At 33.1% G+C, this 23086-nt stretch overlaps 3 protein-coding genes across 5 annotated transcripts; all 3 read left to right on the top strand.

Moving 5' to 3' along the window:
• The first annotated feature begins 1670 nt into the window (after window positions 1–1670).
• LOC125832328 (uncharacterized) lies at window positions 1671–3118 on the top strand. 2 transcript variants are annotated; one of them, XM_049511467.1, is made up of 4 exons: window positions 1671–1869; window positions 2034–2129; window positions 2711–2836; window positions 2972–3118. In XM_049511467.1, exons 1-4 carry the CDS (start codon window positions 1798–1800, stop codon window positions 3092–3094), a joined length of 417 nt encoding a protein of 138 aa, XP_049367424.1. In that variant the 5' UTR covers window positions 1671–1797; the 3' UTR covers window positions 3095–3118. The 2 variants fall into 2 exon arrangements, with proteins under 2 accessions (XP_049367424.1, XP_049367425.1); XM_049511468.1 differs by having other exon boundaries at window positions 1772–1848.
• Window positions 3119–6653: 3535 nt separating this feature from the next.
• On the top strand, window positions 6654–15989 carry LOC125832166 (coiled-coil domain-containing protein SCD2-like). Of its 2 annotated transcripts, none has more exons than XM_049511315.1 (17): window positions 6654–7295; window positions 8066–8259; window positions 8901–8976; window positions 9142–9183; window positions 9283–9345; window positions 9667–9716; window positions 9793–9820; window positions 10050–10124; window positions 10222–10332; window positions 10443–10503; window positions 12157–12270; window positions 12391–12509; window positions 12664–12730; window positions 13232–13273; window positions 13815–13855; window positions 14157–14283; window positions 15653–15989. In XM_049511315.1, exons 1-17 carry the CDS (start codon window positions 6930–6932, stop codon window positions 15775–15777), a joined length of 1701 nt encoding a protein of 566 aa, XP_049367272.1. In that variant the 5' UTR covers window positions 6654–6929; the 3' UTR covers window positions 15778–15989. The 2 variants fall into 2 exon arrangements, with proteins under 2 accessions (XP_049367272.1, XP_049367273.1); XM_049511316.1 differs by having other exon boundaries at window positions 7068–7295; window positions 8070–8259.
• Window positions 15990–17941: 1952 nt separating this feature from the next.
• On the top strand, window positions 17942–18585 carry LOC125832617 (DNA-directed RNA polymerase V subunit 7-like). The gene has a single exon (XM_049511809.1). The coding sequence runs from the start codon at window positions 17981–17983 to the stop codon at window positions 18521–18523; it is 543 nt and encodes a 180-aa protein (XP_049367766.1). The 5' UTR covers window positions 17942–17980; the 3' UTR covers window positions 18524–18585.
• Window positions 18586–23086: the final 4501 nt, after the last annotated feature.

The following is a 23086-nucleotide window of genomic DNA, read 5'->3' as shown; positions in this document are numbered from 1 at the left end:
GAATCAGATGGCAAAAAAAAGGATGTTTGCTGCGAATTACAAATAAAATAAACTATGACTATAACATTTAATTTGAATTAATAGTTTGCTATTTCATACAATTTAAATCATATTTGTATGAGTTTGCATAATTGTGCTCTATAGCAAATTTTATGTTTGCTATAGAGCTTTTGATTTGTATAATTCGCTACAAACATCCAATTTTATACAAATTGTTCGGTTTTGTATAACTTCATTTATACATTGTAATTTGTATAATAAGATCTGTATTTGTATAATTATAAGTGTATAGGACAAAAATATATGTATTTGTAGTTGTATATACACTTTTCTCTCGCTTTATACAAACACAAACACATTTTATACATTTTATACATCTTATACCGAAATGTATAAAATGACTAATTGTATGCCGAATCAAATGACAAAAAAAGGAGATGTTTGCTGCGAATTACAATTAAAATAAATTATAGCTATAACATTTAATTTGAATTAATAGTTTGTTATTTCATACAATTTTCCCTCAAAAGTAATATCTCATTCTTAAGACATTATCTTTCAAGATAATATTGAGTTAATATCTCAAATGGTCACTCAACTTTGAATTGTTTACTTAGAAAGTCACTCAACTTTAAGTTGTTTACTTAAAAAGTCACTCAACATTGTTTTATAACTCAAAAGTCATTCAACTATTGATGTTTCACTTAGAAAGTCACCCAACTATTTATATTTCACTTAGAAAGTCACTCAATCAATTTAAATAATTTTTTCATTAAATTTTATCTTAAACTATTTTTAAAGAAATAATAAGATATCTATTTTAATTATTTTATTGATCCCCACTCCAATTATTTAATTATAATTTTTCTAAAAAAAACGTAAAAAACGTAGAGTAACAATTGGACCCCCCTCCCACCCAAAAAAAAAAAAGTTTTTCAGTTCTAGTAATTGTAAAACTAGAAATAAATTGTTAAAAGATTACCAAAAAGAAAAATCGGAATCGAGAAGAAGTAATTAAAAAAAAGGGGCAGTAACGATCTTCTACTATTTTTTTAATGAAAAGGTAGTAAAAGAAAACAACAATTAAAATAAGCATCTTATTTATTTTTTTAAATAATTTAATTATTTTTTGTATTTTTACAAAATTTAGTGAAAAGATTATTTAAATTGATTAAGTGATTTTCTAAGTGAACTATTCAAAGTTGAGTGACCATCTGAGATATTATCTCAATAATATTAGATTCAAATCTAATATTTGCTCATATATTTCTCGATCTTACCTACAAATTATGAGATTGTCGGTAAACATTTGAATAACTTATGAAATTTTAGACCATTGTCTAACGTTTCATATATGATTGTCAGTTTGAGCAAAAGAGATCATTGTCTAACCTTAAATTATTGATTTAGTATTCAGTAATTTAAGGTTTAGATCAATAATTTTTACATATTCAAGACAAAAACAAAAAAAAACAATATAATGAACCAATGCAATAAGATTTGTTCATTCCCTCTTAATCTCATAACAGTTTAGATCAAAATTATTGAGTTCGATAGAATATTTACAACTACTTGCACGTGGTCAAGTTGAGAATGGAGACAAAACATTAGCTAGCAAAGCATCCCCGCTATGTCACATAAGAAAGCAACATACACAGTAATTTGGATAGGATTTGCAAACTAAATATTCACCACTCATTCTTCTTTGTATAATATTATTACTGTGACTTCAAATATTGCACTCATCTTTAAATCTTCAAACAAATTCTTCTATCTGCATTTCTCATTCTTCATAATATGGCTAGTCTTTCAGCTACTTGTCTCAGATTTGGTTGTTCTGCCAATCAGGTTGTGTTCAACACATCTCAGGTCAACATTACTAATATTTCAAATTTCTATTACAATATTTTACTGTAACGACTAAATTTTCATTGGAACAGATTTCTACCATCGTGGTAAATGATTTTGTTATAGAGAGGTTTGACTGTTGAACTCCTTCGTTCAACTTCTAATTTTGGGCAAAATGTGTGCAGATAAACAGAGGTACTGTGAAGTTGGTTTCAGTGGGTTGGGGAATGAGTAGTGCTGGTTTCCCTTCTCTCAGAACATCCCGCTTTCGTGTTGCAGCTGTAAATTCTTCTTCTCCATTTCTTTTTTGTTGCACATATATTTAGTTAACATTTGTATAATAGTCGAAAACATACCTAAACTATTACTACTTTTTTCATGAGTTTCATACCTTAACTATCCATTGTTCTGTTATCTACCTGAACTATCACTCCATTAATTTGTATTAAAACATAAATCGATGCAAAGTTGGCCAAATATTTGTTCCCAATCGACAATAGGCATATGTAGGCTAACATGTTTTAATACAATGAGATTGATAGTTGAGGTATGAAACTCGTTAATAAGTCTTAACATAATCCTATTGTTGGTAATGGCCTTTGCAAATGCCTAGAAGTATTCTTTATATCGCGGCTGCTCCACTCTGCTATGCTACAACCACATTTGATTTTAATTCACACTTACACTTATATCTGGGTTCAAACATATCAAAATAGTACATTCAACAGAACCACGAGATTCAAAAGTCTTCAGACTTTCTTAAACGCTATATGTCAAGTCAATATCAGACAAATAAATTGAAACAGAAGTAGTATTAGTTTTCACTCTTTTTATTGATTGATCCATTTTGTATGATTAGCAGGCAAAGGCAGAGACAATTGATAAGGTAATAAGCATAGTGAGGAAACAACTGGCTTTACCAGCAGAAACTAAGGTCAGCCCTGAAAGTACTTTCACTAAGGACCTCGGAGCCGACTCTCTTGACACTGTGAGTACTTTCTGCGTCAGATTTAGGATTTTCGTGAAAAACAATTCAACATCTAGTTACTATACGTATATTAAAAAATTAACCTTATATATACAGTAAGATTGAACCTAACAAGTGTTTGTAACGGGCGAACAGGTGGAAATTGTGATGGCCCTAGAAGAAGAATTTGGGATTGCAGTAGAAGAAGAGAACTCTGAGAATATTGTAACAGTTCAAGATGCAGCTGACTTGATTGAGAAACTTGTTGAAAAGAAGTAGACATTTTTAATTAGGATGGGAAAATGAGAGTTTGAGTTTTAATTTTAGCTTAATTTTTATGGACTCATTGTAATTCATATTCTTGGATTGCATTCTTTTTGCAACATTTTGTTTTTTTTTGGGTATCTTTTTAATGATGACTTTTCTTTAATACTTTGTTGGGATTATTATTATTATTATTTCAAACGTTACTAATTAGATTTACGATTGTATTTTATTAGTTGAATAATTGTGTTACTTGTGTAATCCTTCCGATAAAGGTGCTAATAAAGAACCTCCAATAATTTTTTTGTTTCCTAGTAATATTGCCAACTGTGACAATAATGGAGATGAGCGTGCAATCGTCATGATTATTAATCGTATGAAATTAGGGAAGAGTTATGACAAATTGATAATCCTTATCAAATTTGTAGTAATTGATGGTCAAAGTCATTGTTTTTCACAAGTGATCTTAGTTTACTACACACTCCGTGCTACTCGGGATTTCTCTCCGTTGATCCGATGCGTAATAGATAGAATGTAGTGGGTTATAACGCCGACCCATGTTAAATACTTTCTTCTCTTATGAGATTTCGATTGAATAAGCAATGGTTATATTAGATGTGTATCTTACTATAAAAAATTTGTCTCATATTACTCTTTCCGTTTTTATTTATTTATCACCATTTTAGATTTTAGGTCCCTTAAACTATGTAAGTTTACCATTGTACCCTTATTTAATGTAATCTTAAAGTCAAGTTTTCAAATGAACATGAATTAATTTATTTTGATTTATTAATTTGACCCGGGAAATGAATTAATTACTTTTCTATGTTGGTCAAATGTATACTTTCAAGACTAAGAGCCTGTTTGGAAAGTCACCCTAGTAATTGGATTTAGTGTAATTGGGTGTAATTACAGTCTGTCTTGTTTGGTTGGACATATAATTACTTGGTCAGCAGGTAATTGGTGTAATTGGCAGAGAGTAATTACACTATCCAATTCATAGGGAGAGACTGTGAATTGCTGGTAATTACATAGTGTAATTATCAGACACCAACTGATTACTTTTTAATTTTTTCTTTTTATTTCTATTTTTATTTTTTTGTTTTAATTTTTTTATTTCTATTATTTCAAGTTCTTTTTTTATTATTTTTGTTATTATAAAAAAATCTAAAATATTATTTTTTATTCTATATTATTATATTTCATTTTTATCTATTCTCAACCTTACTGTACGTGATTTTATGCAATTTTTTCGTATTATATATTTCTTTATGCCATGCTTATTTTCTCATTAGCATAATGTTATTAGTATTGTAATTTTTCAATTAAATTAGAATTTATTGTTAAGTAAGGTTATAGACTTACGTTTTCTTTTTTTTAAAAAATAAATAAAAAATAAATCATATTTATGTATGCTATGTTGAAATTTGCGATAAGAGTATTATGTTAAATTTTTTGTTTTGAATTTATAACTTATGTTATATTTTTAGTTTCATTTGTTTTAGTAATATTGAATTCACATTGCAAGTCATTTTTTAATTAGACTTGATAGATTATCTTTTTGTCAAATATTTTATGTCATTTTATTTATATATTAATCTTTTTTATCAAACATACATTTCACGATGTTCATAGAAACTTCATACTTTTTGTTTTTATGATCAATTCAATTGAAATATATTAATTTGAAAAAATATAAATCAATTATTTTTTTCACAATATTAGTTAAGAACATATGTTTATTAATTAATATATTTTCAAAAAATAATATATATCTTAAATATTTAATTTAATATCATTTATAAGTTTCTTATTTGTCTAGTATAAATTTTAAATAATTATTTTTATTTTTAAAATTTGATATAATTTTATGATTGCAATTGTGCATCAAAACAGAACATTTGTAATTACACCGTGACATCCAAACATGATATGTATAATTACAGTGTAATTACACTGAGGCAAACAAACTGATCAGTGTAATTACTAGACTGTGTCATTACTAGGTTGGTAATTACCACCCTAGTAACTATACCATTTTTAATTACCAGGTGACTTTCCAAACAGACTCTAATAACTCTCAAGGATAAAGTAGGAAGAATAATGTCATTTATGCATTGATTTTGTGAAATGACAAGTATTAAGGAACATCCATTTTTAGTATGACATATAAATATGAACGGACGGAGTACTTAGTTACTTACTAAATCAGGATAAAATAAATTTAGTTTTTCCCATTCTACCCTTACAAAATTTGAAGATCTAAGATTATTTTTTTCAAGAGGCTAATTAATATGAACTTAGGGCAAAATAATGAAATTGATTGATCTATTACTAATATTTTTTTAATCACCGTATATAATAGAAAGTGAAAATTCCTAAAAAATGACCATCTAATATGGACAAAGGGAATATATTTAGGCGGATTTTATACTTATTTTTACAATAATAATAATAATAATGATGATGATGTGACAAGTATAATTTTAAGAATTTTTTTTAATTAAAACATTAATTTAGAAGATGTACCAAATTGAAACAAGCAACTACAAAAGCTTTGACATGTCATTTTAGTACGTCACTTTTTAAATCAAATACGAACAATTCATAAACAAACTCTTCAAGTCACGAAAATCATTGTCCTTTAATTTTCAACCAAAATGAAAAATCAAAAAGAGGATTTTTAGTAAAGCCTGGTCCTAAGTCAATAAAATTAAAACATTGATTTGGTTTTCTCACATAATCTCATAGAACTAGAAAATTATTACATATTCTGTTTTTGACTTTTTGATTTCCAATATTTTCTTCTTATTTTCTAAAATGTCTTAAGTTCTTAACAATGAAATAATAATGTAATATTTTATTTTTTGTCTATCAATATATAAAGACTATTATTCAAGATACAATAGGAGTGATCTTTGTGATGAACAATATGAGGGAAGCGAGTGTGAAATCAATTGGACACGTGAAAAGAAGAAATGCAAACATAACAGTGAAGAGGTGTAAGAGATTGACAATGATATCATGTTTTTAGAGAGGTAAAGGCATATAGAAGAAGGATTGGGGGAGGTAATTAAACAAGATATTAACACATCTTGAGCTTATCGACTATCGAGGATACAACCTTACGCAAATTAGATTAGTAGGTTAGGTGGTAGTTGAACATTCTCTCGTTTTCTTGTAAAATAGATTTGATGGTCTCACTTAAATTTTATCTTTTACCAAATAGTACTTACCCAATTTTTGTATTTCTTTTGTTCTTCGATTGTCACCTATTCGAAACTCCGTTAATTAGGACTGGTATAAAATACCAAAAAATGAATTATTGAACCGAATCAAATTTTTTAGTAATTTGATATTCTGTAATAGTCTTCGAGAGTAAAACTCTAGACTTACAATATTCGAGTTTGAGTTTGATACAAGATATTATATTTTGTCTTTGTATCACAATATGCTACAACTTCAATATAGTATTACCAAATACGGCGAATTTGAGAATCTCGGATAATACAAACTCCCCCGTCTACCGTTAATACATAGGGTCTTCGCCGCCGAGATGAAAATAAAAAAGAACATATAGTAGCTCATGGTCCATTTGACGGTAACTGAAATCCGAGCTACCTATTTTTTCGTACGGTCATTTTTTTCCGTTTCTATCGTCTCTCCCGCGATACGCGTTTCATTTTCTACTTATTGATACTTTTTCCGACTTAAGTTTGACGCCGTCTTTTTATCCGTCAAATCTCTCTCTTTCTCCCGATCTTCCATCGGAGAGAAAATCTAGGTCCTAACGATTTCCATGGAAATCTAGAAAACTTCTCAAAATTCACTTACAGTTTCGACGGAGTAGATGGATCGAAGGAGGACGGGAAGTCCGGTGTACGCTCGGCAGTGGAGTGGAGGGTCAAGTAGTACAGGTTCATCGTCGCCGGCGGGATCGCCGGCTCATCCCCGTGCTCGATTGCCTCCTACGGTGACAGGAATGTCTACTATAAAGAGGACTCAGAATGTCGCCGCCAAAGCTGCTGCTCAGCGTTTGGCACAAGTTATGGCTTCTTCTCATAGGCCTGATGAAGAAGAAGATGATGATGATCTAGGGTTTCGGCCTCCTACAGCTGCTTTCTCTACTAACGACAATCGGAGTAATAGCAATAACAAGAACAGTGGTTTGGCGGCTATTTCACTAACCAAGCCCAATAGATCTCCTTCCCCCTCGGTAATTTTTGTTATCTTTTTTTAAAAAAAATTTAAATTGAACTGTGTTTTGTATGTTAAATTTTCTGCATAGTTATTGACTGTTGCATGATTTGATGTGAGATTATGAATGATTCTCGATTCTTAAACCGTGTTTAGTTGAATATGTTTGGATTGGAATCGGTTGGTCAATCAAATTCTTGATGAAAAAAGAAAAATAGTTCATTAGAGGAGGTAAAAAAATATTTGCAGGTCAACTCTTTTCTTAGGCAATAATTTTCTGACTGGAAACATATGCCAACATTGCTTGACTATGAGGGAAGTGCACTGATGTGGTTTTTCATTTGACTTTTCATCCGCTGGTTCAAGATTCAATGAAATAATTTTGCTTTTGATATATCTCGTTCTAAAATCTAAAAGCCAAAGGCTATTATTTCACCTCTCATCTTGCCAGCCAGAATGTACAGAAGTCGCGGGGTGTGTGTGGGAATGTGTGGGGGTGGGGGTGGGGGTGGAGAAAAATCCATGAAGACACATGCTATGGGGTGTGGCGATAATGAAAAATTGGCTTCTCTTATCCAACAAAAGAAAATGAATTGAAAATTTGGCTTCTATCTGAAGAGATTTCTGTGTTGCAGAAGAATCAAGTCTGGGGACTTTTGGGATCCACTTTCTAGAAGACATTTCTATTAGTAACTTCTTTTTATAAACTACTAATGCTTTATAACTTGTCATACAAATACTTTGCTTAAGGTTTCTTTTCTGATGGTAATTAGATGCTATCATGTTTAGTTAGGTCGGAACTTTATGGATCACACTCCTTCTGTTCGTTCATCGTCTACTGGAAGACCCTCCTCGATGTCTGTTCGTACATCAGCAGCAGCAACAACAACTGGAGCAATACTGCAACCAAGTAGGTCATCAGTGAGAACTCCAGTTACCATACCACCAATAGAACCTCCTGGTAATCGCTTGAGAGAGAAAAGGTAACCATTGCTATTTTCTTTATCTTCCACTGATAGCATCTATTAATATTTGACTGAACTATATCAATTTATTTATTTTTGACAAAACTAGTATACTGTGTAACTTCAACTTTCCAGTGCTTATTTAATACTTGCATTGAACAGATGGATTGCTACTTCTGCCTTGTTTATTTTGAAACTCGGACTAGAAACAGATTACAGTTGGACTGAAACTGAAATAGTGAATTTGTGACCTGACATTGAGTTTTCACCTAGTTCTCATCTGTTCTAACTTTTGCAATTTTATTCATCTTTTTCTCGCTTGTCATTGCTTATGATGCTTAATTTGTAAGAGATTGGAAGTAAGCATAGTTTATTTGTTGAAGACCTGACAAACTACATAGGATTTAGGACTGCTCTTGTGATTTTCAGGAGCAATCAATCAACTATCAGTCAACTGCCTCTCAATCCCATATGTTAGACTCCATAAGAAAGCCTTCTTCCTGTGACATACAGGAGGATAGTGGCAAATAACCATATGACTTATTTTTAATTGTACGATAATTGATGTCCCCTTAATCTGTATAATATCTTGATGTGATGTTTTTTTTTTTAATCATGGCAAGATGATGATCTTTAACTGTATTAGAAATTGATTTTAGGTTCACACCAGAATTAGGACGAATGGATTTGAAGGATTCTGGAAATGATCATGAGACTTCTGCGCTTCGTGATGAGGTATGTCATCTACATGAAGATGGTATCTGGATGGCTACTAAAATAGGCTAGACTTGTCCATTTTGGTGCATGTGTTCATTATCTCTCGAGGCTCACGTAATTTGGACGATTGGATATATAACAATTCTGTTAACATTCAAATGAGAGTTTTGTAATTCTTTGCAGCTTGATATGCTTCAAGAAGAAAATGACATTATTTTAGATAAGGTTAGTTGATTTACCTTTCTAAATGAAAAGAATAAATGAAAAAAAAAAGTTTTGCGACTTTGTAACTCTGTGGATCACAATTGCTGATGTAATTTACAGTTACGTCGTACAGAAGAACAACGTGAAGAATCTGAAGCTAGGGTTCGTTTGTTGGAGAAACAGGTAAGTCACCACTAATAATTGTCTACACTGAGGATAGTAGTTTCTTGAGGGTGATCCCAATTTTACATACTATAATTTAATCTGTTCCCAGGACATTTGTAAAATGTTAAAGTTAATAATAAGCACCAAGAAATGGGGTGCAGCTGATTATTGTGCAAAAGAGGTTTCAGTCAACTAATCATCTTAACTGGTTTTCATTGAATGAGACATATATTACTTATGGCTTTATGGAATGGGATTATAGTGGAGGTCATGGTTGGTCTTCACTTAGTTTTTTAGATTTAACAGTTGTATGAAGCTATTTCTCTTCCTTATTTACAGGTTGCTTCTCTTGGAGAAGGACTATCACTTGAAGCTAAATTATTAACCAGGTACAATCTGTAATATTTTCTCCCCTTCCATATTTCTGCTTAGCAAACATTGTCTGATGGTATGCAATGACTACAGGAAGCAAGAAGCACTTCGCCAGAGAGAGGTAGGTTGAAGAACTGTGAATACAAGTAGTAAAGACAAACATTGTTACTTAACTGTGTCACGATGCATCAAATACTGTTGCTCGTCAAACTTTTTTAATGTTTTAACTTTAATGTGTCTAGACAAGTCTATTGGGAATTATGATAATACTCCTCCTTGCTTGCTTAATGTTTATGCTTGTGTTGCTTTTGGTTTGATGATACTGTTCTTCTCCTGCATTGTTATTGCAGGCTGCTCTTAAAGCTGCACAGCAAACTAAGGATGGAAGAGAAGACGAAATTACGATACTTCGTACTGAGATTGAAGTTAGTTCATGCTACTCTCTGGGTGCTGTGTGCTTTTTATTGTCACTGATCTTTCCTTTTAACTTTTTTTTTTTTTTGCAAATTTTTCTTTGTTCAGAACTTGAAGGATGACACTGCAAATGCAATGGAACAGCTTCAGGAAGCTGAAGCTGAAGCCAAAGCTCTTCGAACAATGACACAGAGAATGATTTTGACCCATGAAGAGATGGTTGTTGTTTGAATTCTGATGAGATAAACTCTTTGCCTTTAGCTTCAGATTATGCTACTCACTACCCAGTCTCTCTCACTTTGATATCTGTTGTCCTTTTGACATTCTAGGAGGAAGTGGTTCTAAAGAGATGTTGGCTTTCTCGATACTGGGGCCTAGCTGTACAATATGGTAATTTGCTCAATCAGCATCTTTCTTTTGGATTTGTTTAGTGGGTGTAATATGTATCGTACTATAGTTACTGTTCTGAAGTTACAATCTTTAGCATCTATCAATTGCTTATACAGAATAAAACGTGTTTCTTGGCTTAACAAGTAGAGAAATACCATGATCACTGAAAGTGTCCAAAATGTAGCAATTATGTAGTTGAGGAAGCCCCTCCTAGTCAGATGACCAAAGAAATGGATGAAGTTTTAGTTTGAGAAGGTTCAAGGAGCATCCAATTTGTCCTACATTGGCCTCCAGATGTACTGGTCCCTAGGTATGACACCATTGTGATTGAATGTGTTAAAAGGGGGGCCGATAATACGTAAATCACATGAAAGAAAGTGGCCCTGAATGACTTGTATGTCTTGAAATTCAGGTAGACCTAGCGAATAAAAGGGCATAATAGAATTAAAAGATATATATATAGGCAACACCAATCAGTTGGGATTAAGTTTAGTTATATTAGCACATTACTTTTGGTCCAGTGTGCGCTGGAGAAGTCTTTTAGTCTCGCCAGAGATTTTAGAGCCTTTAAAAAATGTAGAAATTTCTAATTTATATAATATTGGACCAATTTGAACTTAAATGGAGCGAGATGGACGCTGAGGACTGAAGTTGTAATCCAAAATGAAGCAAATTCAAAGAAGGATCTCAAACTGTATTCACTTTATTCCTTCTTTTTCATTACCAGGAATATGCAGGTGCATTCTCCTGTTTTGCTCGGTGAGGTAGGAATCTTTCTCAACATATCTCGAAAACATGCAATATGCGGCTTACCATGTCGTGAACAAAGTCTGGTACTTAAGTTAAGAGGAATGTAGAGGAGCTAGCTGATGCTCCTTTTATTTTGAAGCTGGGGGGGAGGGGGGGGGGGTAATTTAGCTTTTGACTATCTAAATTCTAATTTTATTTATAATGTTGGTATTCCGGCCAACTAGTCCCCACATCGATTAATCTACTGGTTACTTGAAGCTTCCACCAAGGTGTAAATAGCTGAGCTGAAATCAACTAGTGGTTTGTTCTTTGGCCTCTGCTTGGATTTGAACCCATTGACCACTTACCTGGATGCTTAACTATCTTATTCTTTCATGATCCACAAGTCTTAGTTTGTCTTACGAATGCTTTGACTCACTCAATTGCTATTATCACAAAGATAAGCCACCTGACTCTTTTAACATTTTTCACAAAAGAAACGAAGCCACCACTAGTTGAAATAGTTCGGCTGACTATCCTAGGAACCATTTTCAATTATTAGTTTTATGTTTTGAATGAAATTAATATGCAAGATAAGCTAGGGATAAGATTGGAGTATTGTTGGTGATAAGCTGAGAACTGATTGGCGATTACCCAAAAAATTGATGTACGGGAGTACTAATTTTTTTAATGATATGTGGGAGTCTCGTAATGAACTTAAGCAGTAGCCTATTCTCTTTCATGTTCAATCTTATTCATTAAACCATTTTTTTTGGTTAAATACTCTATTTTATAATTGTGTTCTTCCTGGGTTACTTGAGGCTGTTCAGTCATGTGGTTTGTTTAATATTTACTTGATTTTTTGTTTGGGGTGGAAGGGGGGATGCTAATAATGAGTTGGCGTGCTAACTTTTGGGGATTCAGGTATCTGTGCAGATATAGCAGGGACGAAGCATGAACATTGGTCATCCTTTGCACCTCTTCCATTTGAAGTTGTGATTTCTGCTGGCCAGAAGGCCAGAGAGGAATCCTGGAATGGTGCTTAGTCTTTCCTTGCAATTTTCCGTCCTGCATTAACTCCAAATGTGCCTTTTTTCTGCTTCTTATGTTTCCCTCGTTGCATCTAAGTTGGATTTCAATCTCTCTTGTGTTGAGCAGGTGGCGATGATTCTGATCGGAGCAAACGTGCCCGTGACATTAGTGACTTATCTGGAGAGGGAAATATTGAGAGTATGCTGTCAGTTGAAATGGCTCTAAGAGAATTAGCTTCCCTCAAGGTTTCTGTTTGTTTTATTCTTTTTTGAGAAAGAAATAACAAAAATTGTTTTCTTCCTATTATATGTCGTAAAAGTTGTGAAGGATATTATTTCTAAAAAAAAACACAAAAAACTGTGCAGTATATTCTATAAACAACATTTTTTCTGCTTTTAGGTAGAGGATGCTGTTATTCTTGCATTGGCACAGCATCGGCGCTCAAATGTAGTCCGGCAGTCCTCTGGTATGACTTATGATTTTGTGTGAATTTGTAATTCTGTTGGCTTCAATGGATGAAACTAATTTCTACTTTGTACTCCTCTCATCTCAGGTGTATCTGTTGTATGCTTTTACACATCAAAATTTCCATCTCCTAGAGTTCATGCATTTTTACTTGACACCATATCTGATTTTCCATAATTGCAGTAGGGCATAGTCATCAGTTTAGAGCAAATACCTGTTGTCCATCTCTGTGTTGTTTGCAATCGTGAATTCTATTATTAACTTGACTGCTCGCTAAACATCCAGTGGCACATGTACTTTAACATAATGATTAATTCGCTAGTCTTCTTGCCGTTCCATCTGGTGCAGTTCTCTTATGTCAAGCCCCTACTCCATCTTTGTTAGTTTTAAAATCGAATAATATCAATCTTTTGTTAGTTCGAAAATAGAATAATCTCAACAAAAAATAAAATAAAATAGAATAACACTGACTCTTGTCTTTTATGCTTTTATTGCTTGGCAGATCCTAAATCATCTGTTGACCCCAAGTTGATGGATGCATATGGTAAGGAATTTGCTCAATTCACTTTATACAAATTTGAACACGTGTGATTTGGAATACCTCTGTTTGTTGGTTATTTGAATATCCTCCTTAACTAGGATTTGTAGATCAATTTATTTAGGTTCCTATTTTAAGAATTTGTTAAAACTTGAATGTCATTCTCCCTTTTCTGGGCTCAATTCGCCTATGGGGAGGGAAAATAGAAGAAGGTGTGTGTGTGTGTGGGGTGGGGGGGGGGGGGGTATTTAAGAAAATCTGCTGTTTATTTGAGAGCAGCTGGAATAATCCTTTCTTGAGCCTATGTGTGTACATATAGACTCTCTTTGGGATTTCTATGCAGATGTAAAAGATGCAATTCCTTTAAAAAATCAGTGTCAATTCCCCACTTTGGACTTCAGTATTTGTTCTTTTTCTAGATTATTTGGTATATAGGTCATGCCTTGTTAAAACTGGAGGCTGTTGATTTGTTATGGTATAACGTGTGCCTTCTTTCTTGGGATTCCTTACAAGGGTTTGATCTAGAGCTGTGTGTTTTTGGTTGCAGAGTTGGGGCAAGAGGAATCGGAAGATGTTCTTTTCAAGGAGGTCAGTTGTCTTTTTTTTCTCCGTGATTTAGTTATTTTGTTCTGGAGCCATTTCCTCTTCTTCTGTTGTATTGGCCCCTTAATATCAATTGGCATGCTGGGAAGATATACATATCATACTCCTTTCAAAAGAAAAAAATTACATACATGCTCTGGTGAGACCAATTTTACAGGATGGAATTTTTTGTAGATCTATAAAGATCTGAATTAATTGAATGTTGAAACTACTTGAGGAGTATTCGACTTGACCAATTTCGGTTGCACTAGTTCCACCACGTGATGATCCATCATTAAAATTGCAGGCTTGGCTTACATACTTTTGGAGGAGAGCCAAAGTGCATTGTGTAGAAGAGGATATTGCAGAAGAGAGGCTTCAGGTCTGGATTGGCCGTAGTGGACAGTCACCAACCACTCATGATGCAGTTGATGGTAATTAACTTCCTCAACTTTTTTCTTGAATAAAGGAATGCAATCCATACTACTAATAAAAGCTCAAATAATGGTAGCTATCACATTCCGTTGTTGCCACTTAAACAATTCCATTGGAGCCTTGCATGGAAATTCCTGTTACAGAAAAAGTATCTTCCTAAAAAGTCCATGTACCTAGAATCTTATTATGTTTAATCAAGTTTTAAGCACAAAAACTTTGTTAGTAATTTATACTACTAATGAAACCCAAGCTCCTGCAATATATAGCCGAGTCTCTTGATCCATTATAGCTTAACCCTCTGGATACCCCCATTTTATGATGCTACCTTGAGGTCGGATAGGAGCTAAATTGGTCTTTCTACTACACTTCATTTTCCTACAAGGTTTGTCTCCTATTATAATTTTATTTTTATTTTTCTCAACACTTCCCAAAGGAACTTTTCATTTTAAAATATAGGAAAGTATGTTTAACATGGAAATTGAAGTCCTTTGAAAAATCACATGTTCTTTTTCTTTATTGGTAATATGCAACTTTCATCAATATACCATACTAGGAAAAGTTACAACCAAATAGGGTTTACAGTTATGGTAGGAAATTTAAATTTAAACAGTTTCAAGGAAAGTAGAAGGAATAATTCTGAACGATATTTACTACGTAAAGTTACACATGCAATAGGGTTGAATTTGTAATAACTAATGTAGAAACAATTTAAAAATAATTTTGTCCGTTCACTTGTAACAGAGTTGCTCTTTGCTCTCTTGAACAGCAATTAAGATGCCTGTAAAAGCATGTTAGGAGCTTCCACTTGTCATGGTAGTGAAGTCCATACTTTGTAGGCTTGTTGGAATAGCTATATTGTGTCAAACTATAATTGGCATTATTTTGTCGCTTTGGTGGAAAAGCTATATTTGTGTAAAATTAAGATCAGACATTGGTTAGATTGGGACCCACAAAGCTAGTTTTACCTAGACTTCATATTATCAGTGGTGCCATAGAACATTCTTTTGTAGGCCTTGGTGGAAGAGCTTTTTGTGTAAAGCTATAATTGATCCTCACATGCATTGGTTAGCACTGGACTAGCAAAACTAGTGGTTACCTAAACTTCATGTTTTCGATGGTGCCATGAGAATATATCCTCTATATGTCTTCCAACCACACACACCCTATTTCTTTGTTTCTCTATTCTCTTGCATATTTATGAAGGACAGCTGAAAGAATTGAAACTCTTCTCTCCCTTTCCACTGATAGGGCACCTATTCCAAATTGAGTTTCATCATTTTTTCAAGTTTATAGATGCTTGGCATGATGAGGTATTCAAGGAATTGAAGTATATTGACTGTATAGTAATTCCGTTGCTCATTTTGACAGTTGAAAGAGGTTTGATAGAACTGAGGAAGCTGGGGATAGAACAGCAGCTGTGGGAAGCATCTCGTAAAGAGATTGACCAACCTAATAATGGAAAAATGAGTACTGATTCGGAGGCATCTCCATGATATATGTTCTTGTTTGATGTCTATTCTTTTACGGATTGTATTCTTCCCTTTTCCTTTTTCCTTTTTCCTTTTTCCTTTTGGGTTTACAATTCAGATAGATATTCTTTCTTCTTCCGGTTTGTTTTTCTGGAATTTTGAAATGGTAGAGCTTGAGAACAGTTAACTTGTAATTAGTAGTTTGTATAATCAATTTGAGTGATGCAAAAGTGATATAGTCTCTGTCAATGTTACCTTTTGTTGAATTACATTATTTCCATTAATAACACAAGACATGTCAGAAGGAAGAGTGCAAGTGGAAGTGGGAAAATTCATGAGTGTCTTTGTTAAACATTATTATAGCTGACATGAAATTAAAAAATTCTTGAATTCAATCATCCGTCAAGATCAAGCTTCAAACCCTTGAATTTCTAGTACAAGTCAAGTAAATTCAAGCTCAAAGATCCACTATATTATTATTTTTCGCGTTTGACGCGAAGTATATTGTCTACAATAACATATATCAAATTAGAAAATATAATTTAAAAATATTTTGGTAAGATTTGATCATAGATTAATTTAGTCTCGATAACAATCAAATTTTTATTAATTAAAATAAAATAAGTTGATAAATATATGATTTAATAATTAAGACTAATTTACAAATGGAAGAAGACATGAAAATTAACTTAGGAAAACATAATAAGTAAGGATAAAATTTGATTTCTCATTCGATAATGAAGAGTACAAAGCCATATAAAAGAATCTAAACACGTGTCTAATAATTAGACTATGAATGAAAAAAGGACTAAACTGAACCCAATTGAAAATAACATAACCCTTACCGTCTCGGTCTCGGTCGCCGTCGCCATCGCCGGTTCCTCCACAAAAGGTTAGTCCCACAACTGTGCCGCCATCGCCGGTTTTTTTTTTCTTTTTCTTTTCAATGTTCAGAATTTTTCATATTGTTTCCTTCACTTGTTACTTTCCGATCATGCAATGTTGTAGTCTACTGTAACATAAATCTATTTTACTCCATTTTTTGCTCATTGTCCGCACTCTTTAGGTGAAGTGCCAATTTATCTTTTGTTATCATTCTAAAATTGTTTCAGAAACCCTGCAGATTTTACCCTAGTAATTGAAAGTTTTCCTAATCATATTGTTTTAGGTTATTCGATGTTTCCTTTTTCTTATCTAAATTTACTCTCATATTACTGTAATTGTCTCCGTGAAATGTCTATGCATTTTGTATTGTTTGACTCTCCGAAAATGCTTGTACAGGAAGCTGATTGAAATATGGGGCATTTGGTAGGTTGATTTTCACATGTTGCCCAAAACCTAGGGGGAAGGATGGATATGTGTATTATTCATTACGAATTTCAGTTTTATCTACTTAACAATGTAATTTGTAAGTATAATTTGACTGGTTCTAAAAGGTTTTACCCCCCTCTTTTCTTAAGTTACCAATTTGTGCTGGGTGTTATGCTTTTTTCTTGAGCAGAGAGTCTAGCGGAAATAACCTCTCTACCTCCAAAGGCAAGGGTAAGGTTTGGGTACACACTACCCTTCCCAGACCCTATGTTATTGTTACCAACTCATGCTGGGCATAAACACTTACCTGCAGTTGGCTTCTAAAGTGATTCGATTCTTTTAAAAATTTGTTTCCTTGTCAGTGAGAAACTCTATTTCACCATTCTGCTCCGACAGTCAGTTTAGCTAATAAGGAGTTGCTGCTATTACTGATATTCACTTATAATTTTAATCTTTAGAAGAGTTTCAAATTGGTATAAATACTTTTATTAGAGTTGGAGGGTTTGTAATATTTTATTAATGATGACGTTGCCACTGCCTGATTGCTGTATTCTCGTATGAGCTGATACAGTCTATCTCACAGGAGTGAACTTGTGTACTCTTCTATGTTTGCCTGTGATGTTTCAAGCCAATCTCTGCAACTTATTTGAGGGAAAGATGACTGATACTGCTAGTTAAGAACACAACGCGCAAATCCTTATTTGATGTACCATTCTGTCTCTTTTGGTTCCCTACCTTTTGCGTCTTAATGTTTGTGGGGATTAGAAATCTTCTCCTGATGGATAATTTCAGTAGATGTGCACTGCATTTCTTGAACTTTCATACTAGCATTGTTGTGACTGCATGGTTTCTTTGTAAGGCCCCATATTTCCCTTGATAAGCTAACTGTGTTTTGATTTGTGACAGGTTATATAAAATGTATTTGAAATCTCAATTGTCATGGAACGTGATAATCCCTGCTGAGAACCTTGATGTTGAAGGTTTAATGCTTCAGAAGGCAATTGTTATTCGCCTCCTGGATGACTTTGCTTCCAAGAAGGCCTCCAAAAATCTTGGTTACTTTATGGCTCTTACTACATTGGAGAGGATTGGGGAAGGGAAAGTTCGAGAACACACTGGTGATGTGCTTTTCCCTGTAGAATTCAGCTGCATTACCTTCAAGATATTCCGTGGAGAGATTTTGGAAGGGGTTGTTGACAAGATCTTGAAGCACGGTGTCTTCTTGAGATGTGGCCCCACCGACAAGGTATACCTCTCTCATCAGAAGATGGCTGATTATAAGTATGTGCCTGGAGAAAATCCCATCTTTATGAATGAGAAGATGTCAAGAATTGAGAAAGACACCGTGGTGCGTTTCATTGTGGTTGGAGCAAGGTATGTGGAGGCAGAGAAGGAATTCCAAGCAGTTGTGAGCTTGGAGGGTGATTACCTCGGACCCATCTCACAAAATGCTACTTAGATTTCAGTTATTCACCATGGTTGGTTCATTTCAGACATATGTAAAGCTAACTTCTGTAGCTATATCTGTATTTAGTGCTGTTTTGACTTTTTTGTTGTTGTTGTTGACCCTCTGTTTAGTGTCTTTGGTTGCTTAAGCCCTCAAGTGGTCATGTTCTTCGCAGATACATTTACTTGTTAAGGTGATAAACCTTTCCACGAAATACCTTTCCGAAGTGTCTAGTTCTCTTGACTGATTTCTTTCTATGTGAACTTTTTATTATGTATTGAAAATGTTATGATCAGTAGTTCAATGATAGAAATTTTGGTGCATGGTGTTTAGCATTTGGTTAGTGGTTCTTGATTTAATGTGTTGGGATTCTAATTGATTTGTTCGTTTGGATAACCAAATGTAAATCTTATGAACTTCTGGTTGCATATGTGAATCTTCTGTATAGATTTTTCCGAGGGTGGCCTTATGAATTCATACAACGCTACTAGGGTCGTGTAACATGAACATGTTTGGTCATGTGTGCATTGAGATGCAACTTCAGATTTATGCAATTCTGGTGCTTGAGTTGAGTTGATTTATGTTTCATTGTGAATCCTTTTTGTTCTGAGGAAATGGTGCTTTATTGAGTTGATTTTAGATTTTATTGGGTGTCTGTTGTCCTCTGTCAAAGACCCCAGCTGAAGGAAGAGTGCAGGTGGAAGTGGGAAAAATTCATGAGCGTCTTTGTGAAACATTATTATTGCTGGCATGAAATTCATAAAATAAAAAGAACATCATGTTTGAGCGTGCAGAAGATGTAATATGTCTTTTTTGTTGTTGTTGTTGGAAAGATGCTACTGTTCATCTTTTCTCCCTCCATCCATCTTTACTTGTTACTCGGTGCACTATTGAGACAAAGGAGTACTAGTAGGAAATACTTGTATGTATATCTTTTGGGGGAAAATGTCAAATGTTCATATATCACATCTAGATGGAGTTTCTAATCATACCAACTCTTCGCTTCTCTAAGTCTCAATGTAGGTTAATGAATAAGATTTAAATTATACGCGTAACACGTTGATGATATTGTAATACTTTTGAGAATATTATTGAAATTTAACATGTTATAGCAGGTTGTCTATTTTGTTAAAAAGTAGAATGATAAATCAAAACGTTGTTACCGTCCAAAAGTGATGCATTGACATTAAATTAAGTCAACATATTAGGTGCACTATATTTCTTAAGTTAGTTAGGGAAGGTTAGAGTTTGAAAAATGGCACCAAAAAGATGTCTTTGACTTGTGTTTAAGTATAGAGTTTGAAAAATGGTACCAAAAAGATGTCTTTGACTTGTGTTTAAGTGTTAACAGCTAATTTCCAAATGGGTACTAAAGTGATATTAATGTTTAGCTGAAAAGAAGACAATGTAGAGGCAATGGTAGAGTTGCATGATGTGAGAATTATTTATTTTTATCGAAAAAATTAGGGAAAATATCTAAAAAAAAATCCCCTGAACTTGGCACGAAAATTTATTTTAGTACTTAAACTACACGGGTATTTAAAAATATCCCCTAAACATCTTTGAAGTGATTAAAACACCCCCTAAGGAATGATGTGGCAGAGAGAATGAGTGCACTCTCCTGAAAGTGCGTGAAAACAAAGAAAAAAAAATTGAATTTTTAAAGCACTACACATGACCTTTTTTTATTGGCCTATATATAACAAATTATTTAAATAGTTTTTTTTATATATATATTAAATCTTTAAAATATGTAAATTTTCTTAATAAGAGGTAAATGAAATTAGTGGATCCCCTTTTTAATTTCTTTAATTTTTTTTTCTTTTCATTTTGTTGTCTTCCTCAATACACATTTTTCTCCATTGAAACATCTCCTCGTCCATCTTCATCTCCACCTCCATCCACTATTTTCATTTCACTAGTCTTTTACTAATCCGTAAAATTCAATACCAATATCATTTTATTGACGTCGATTTCACTCTATATTATTGGTGTCGATTTGGCAAATGTAAACTTTCTTAAATTTTGAATGACCCATTTTGATTTCTAGATCCATTCAAACATTTCTCATAAAATTTATATTTTTTTGGACTAACTTTCTTATGCAATCTTCATTTCTTATTTGAGTTGTCAAGAAAATATTGGCTTTCAAAAAAATCCATTCTCCAAGTGGGTAAATTCGTTGGGAGGGTTCAAAGAAGATAATGTGATATTAGTGAATTTTCTTCTTTAAAGTGACTTAAAAATTGTTGAATAGTGAAGAAGAAGAAAAGAAAGTATGGAAGGTTGGAATAATGGTGAACAACAAGGAAGAAGAAAGAGAGGTGTGGGGTATGCATTTATAAATTAATCAATTGATATAATTAATTTTCAAAAGTGTTTAAGAAAAAATAGTAAATAAGTAAAAAACATATAAAAATTAATGACATGGTGCCTACATGGTTATGATGTGGCGCTTACGTGGCTATGATGTGGCGGGTGAGAGTGGTGTTATAGTCTTAGGGTGGAAAAAAACTCACTTCAAAGATGTTAAGGGGGTATTTAAACGCCCATGTAGTTTAAGTATTAAAGTAAGTTATTCGACCAAGTTTAGGGGGATTTTTATGTATTTTCCCAAAAAAATATATTGTATATATAGATACCATAGACTATTTTATACATAAAATAATTGAATCTTCTCAACTCGAAACATCAAATGCAATGCAACGGTAAATTTCTGGCTTGGCTTGTCACTAAACAAAGATTAGACCATGAAGGCCCTTAAATCTAGTGACAAAGGCACATAAATCGAAAGATAGCTGAATAACTTTCGTTAAAAACTTATACTGTGTATGTAAAATATTTAAATGAAAAATTTCTAACTTTGCCAATGCGATAAATAGCGGAACCTTAGATGTCTATCTGTCTCTGCTTTTGGGTAGTTATGCAAGTGGGGAAAAGGGAATGATTTAAGCAAGTGCAACTTTTGGAAAGGTTCTTTCTGTGTTGTAGGGGACTGGGAGTAGGGTGGGGAGGACCCTGTCTTAGAAGTAGAAGGTATAATGGGTTCTTGTAAATGGTGTGTGAAAAGTGAATTGACAAATCATGATACTTCATTTTTTATTATTACATGACCTCCTTTTTCTTGTGGTGGCCAAAAACTATATATTATAATAATCCATTCAACCTAATACATACATAAAGAAAATGTCTACAAGATTGATGTATTTAATTTGGAGTATATATATGTCATTATCAAATTTTATACATTCATTGAACAAGACTAATTTTAGTGGACTACATCTCATTTTCCCTTTGTTTTATCTCCCCCTCTGTCTCTATTTATGTGACTTACTTTTTTTTTAGTCAGTCTAAAAAAGAATGACACATTTTTATATTAAGTAACAATTTGATTGTAAAATGTCTATTTTATCCTTAATGAAATGATTTAGAACCACACAAATTTCTATCATTTATTTTGGACCACAAGTTTTAAAAGTCTTTCTTTTTTTCTTAAATTCCGTGCCGAATCAAACTACCTCGCATAAAACGGAACGGAGGGAGTAATATTTATCAAGCGTAAAAAAAAAAAAAAAAAGTAAATTCATTTCAGTTGAGTTACGTCTTTATAAGTTTCATATTTAAACTATGTTCTGTTTTCATTACCCTTTTGTACTACTATGACTTCAAGGGTTAAGACTTGCCGATTTAATATTTATTGATGCGCGTGTATTTCACGCTCGTAAAATTTACTAAAGCTTTATAAGTTCTTGCAAGAAAAGAAACTATGATCCTGTCATGCTCTTTACTTGAAGATGAAGCAAAAAAAATAATTATTCTGTTTCCTTAGACACCATAATTTATGTTCATTTTTCATACATTTAGTGAGACATAGAAAAGTATTCTTTTAAAGCTACTTTCAAGAAAGAAACATGCCTTTCCAGTGTTTTAGCTACCTGCCCAAAAAGATGACCTACTATGTGCTGGTTTTTAACTTTGTACACCCTCCGTCCACAATTGTTTGTCAGGATAAGGTCATGCACATTCCTCAAGGAAAATTTAATACAAGGTGTAATTTGACTAATATAACCCTACTATATCAAGAATACCAAAAGTCCACATAACTTTTCAATTGAACTACACAATCATTAAGGGCAGAATTGGAAAAAAGTGACTAATTATTTCTTGATTGTTTAAATTGACAATTAATCTTGGACATCTATTTTTAGTATATCTGCCAAACAATTGTGGACGGAGGGAGTACTTATTATCTTGCCCCTTGGGAACCTAAAACATATACTCTCTCCCTCTCAATTTACGCGTCGTATTTCTTTTTTAATTTGTCTAAAAAAAAATGTCTTTTCTCTGGCTTTAGTAAATTTTTTCAATTTTAACATTTTACTTGACATGTTTAAGATCATACGATTTAAAAGACTACACATTGTTGAAAGCACGCGTCAATCAAATTGATATGGAGGGCGTATGTTGAGTAATGCCAACATCCTACCAATGGCAAGGCCTGGGTCGGAGTCATGATCGAACATGACACTTGCTTGATTGACTTACTTAAGAAATAAAGTTATGCATTTTCTATCA

The sequence above is a fragment of the Solanum verrucosum genome, unplaced genomic scaffold (assembly GCF_900185275.1).
Source record: "Solanum verrucosum unplaced genomic scaffold, falcon-dt-bn FXZP01000009.1, whole genome shotgun sequence".
NCBI lineage: Eukaryota > Viridiplantae > Streptophyta > Magnoliopsida > Solanales > Solanaceae > Solanum > Solanum verrucosum.
This window is presented reverse-complemented; position numbering and strand designations above follow the sequence as displayed.

Coding starts and splice junctions, on each gene's coding strand:
- LOC125832328 (XM_049511467.1), top strand. CDS start 1,798: ATGGCTAGTCTTTCAGCTACTTGTCTCAGATTTGGTTGTTCTGCCAAT. Junction 1,870..2,033: donor TTGTGTTCAACACATCTCAG/GTCAACATTACT, acceptor AAATGTGTGCAG/ATAAACAGAGGTACTGTGAA. Junction 2,837..2,971: donor GAGCCGACTCTCTTGACACT/GTGAGTACTTTC, acceptor ACGGGCGAACAG/GTGGAAATTGTGATGGCCCT.
- LOC125832166 (XM_049511315.1), top strand. CDS start 6,930: ATGGATCGAAGGAGGACGGGAAGTCCGGTGTACGCTCGGCAGTGGAGT. Junction 10,125..10,221: donor TACTTCGTACTGAGATTGAA/GTTAGTTCATGC, acceptor TTCTTTGTTCAG/AACTTGAAGGATGACACTGC. Junction 10,333..10,442: donor TTTTGACCCATGAAGAGATG/GTTGTTGTTTGA, acceptor TTGACATTCTAG/GAGGAAGTGGTTCTAAAGAG.
- LOC125832617 (XM_049511809.1), top strand. CDS start 17,981: ATGTATTTGAAATCTCAATTGTCATGGAACGTGATAATCCCTGCTGAG.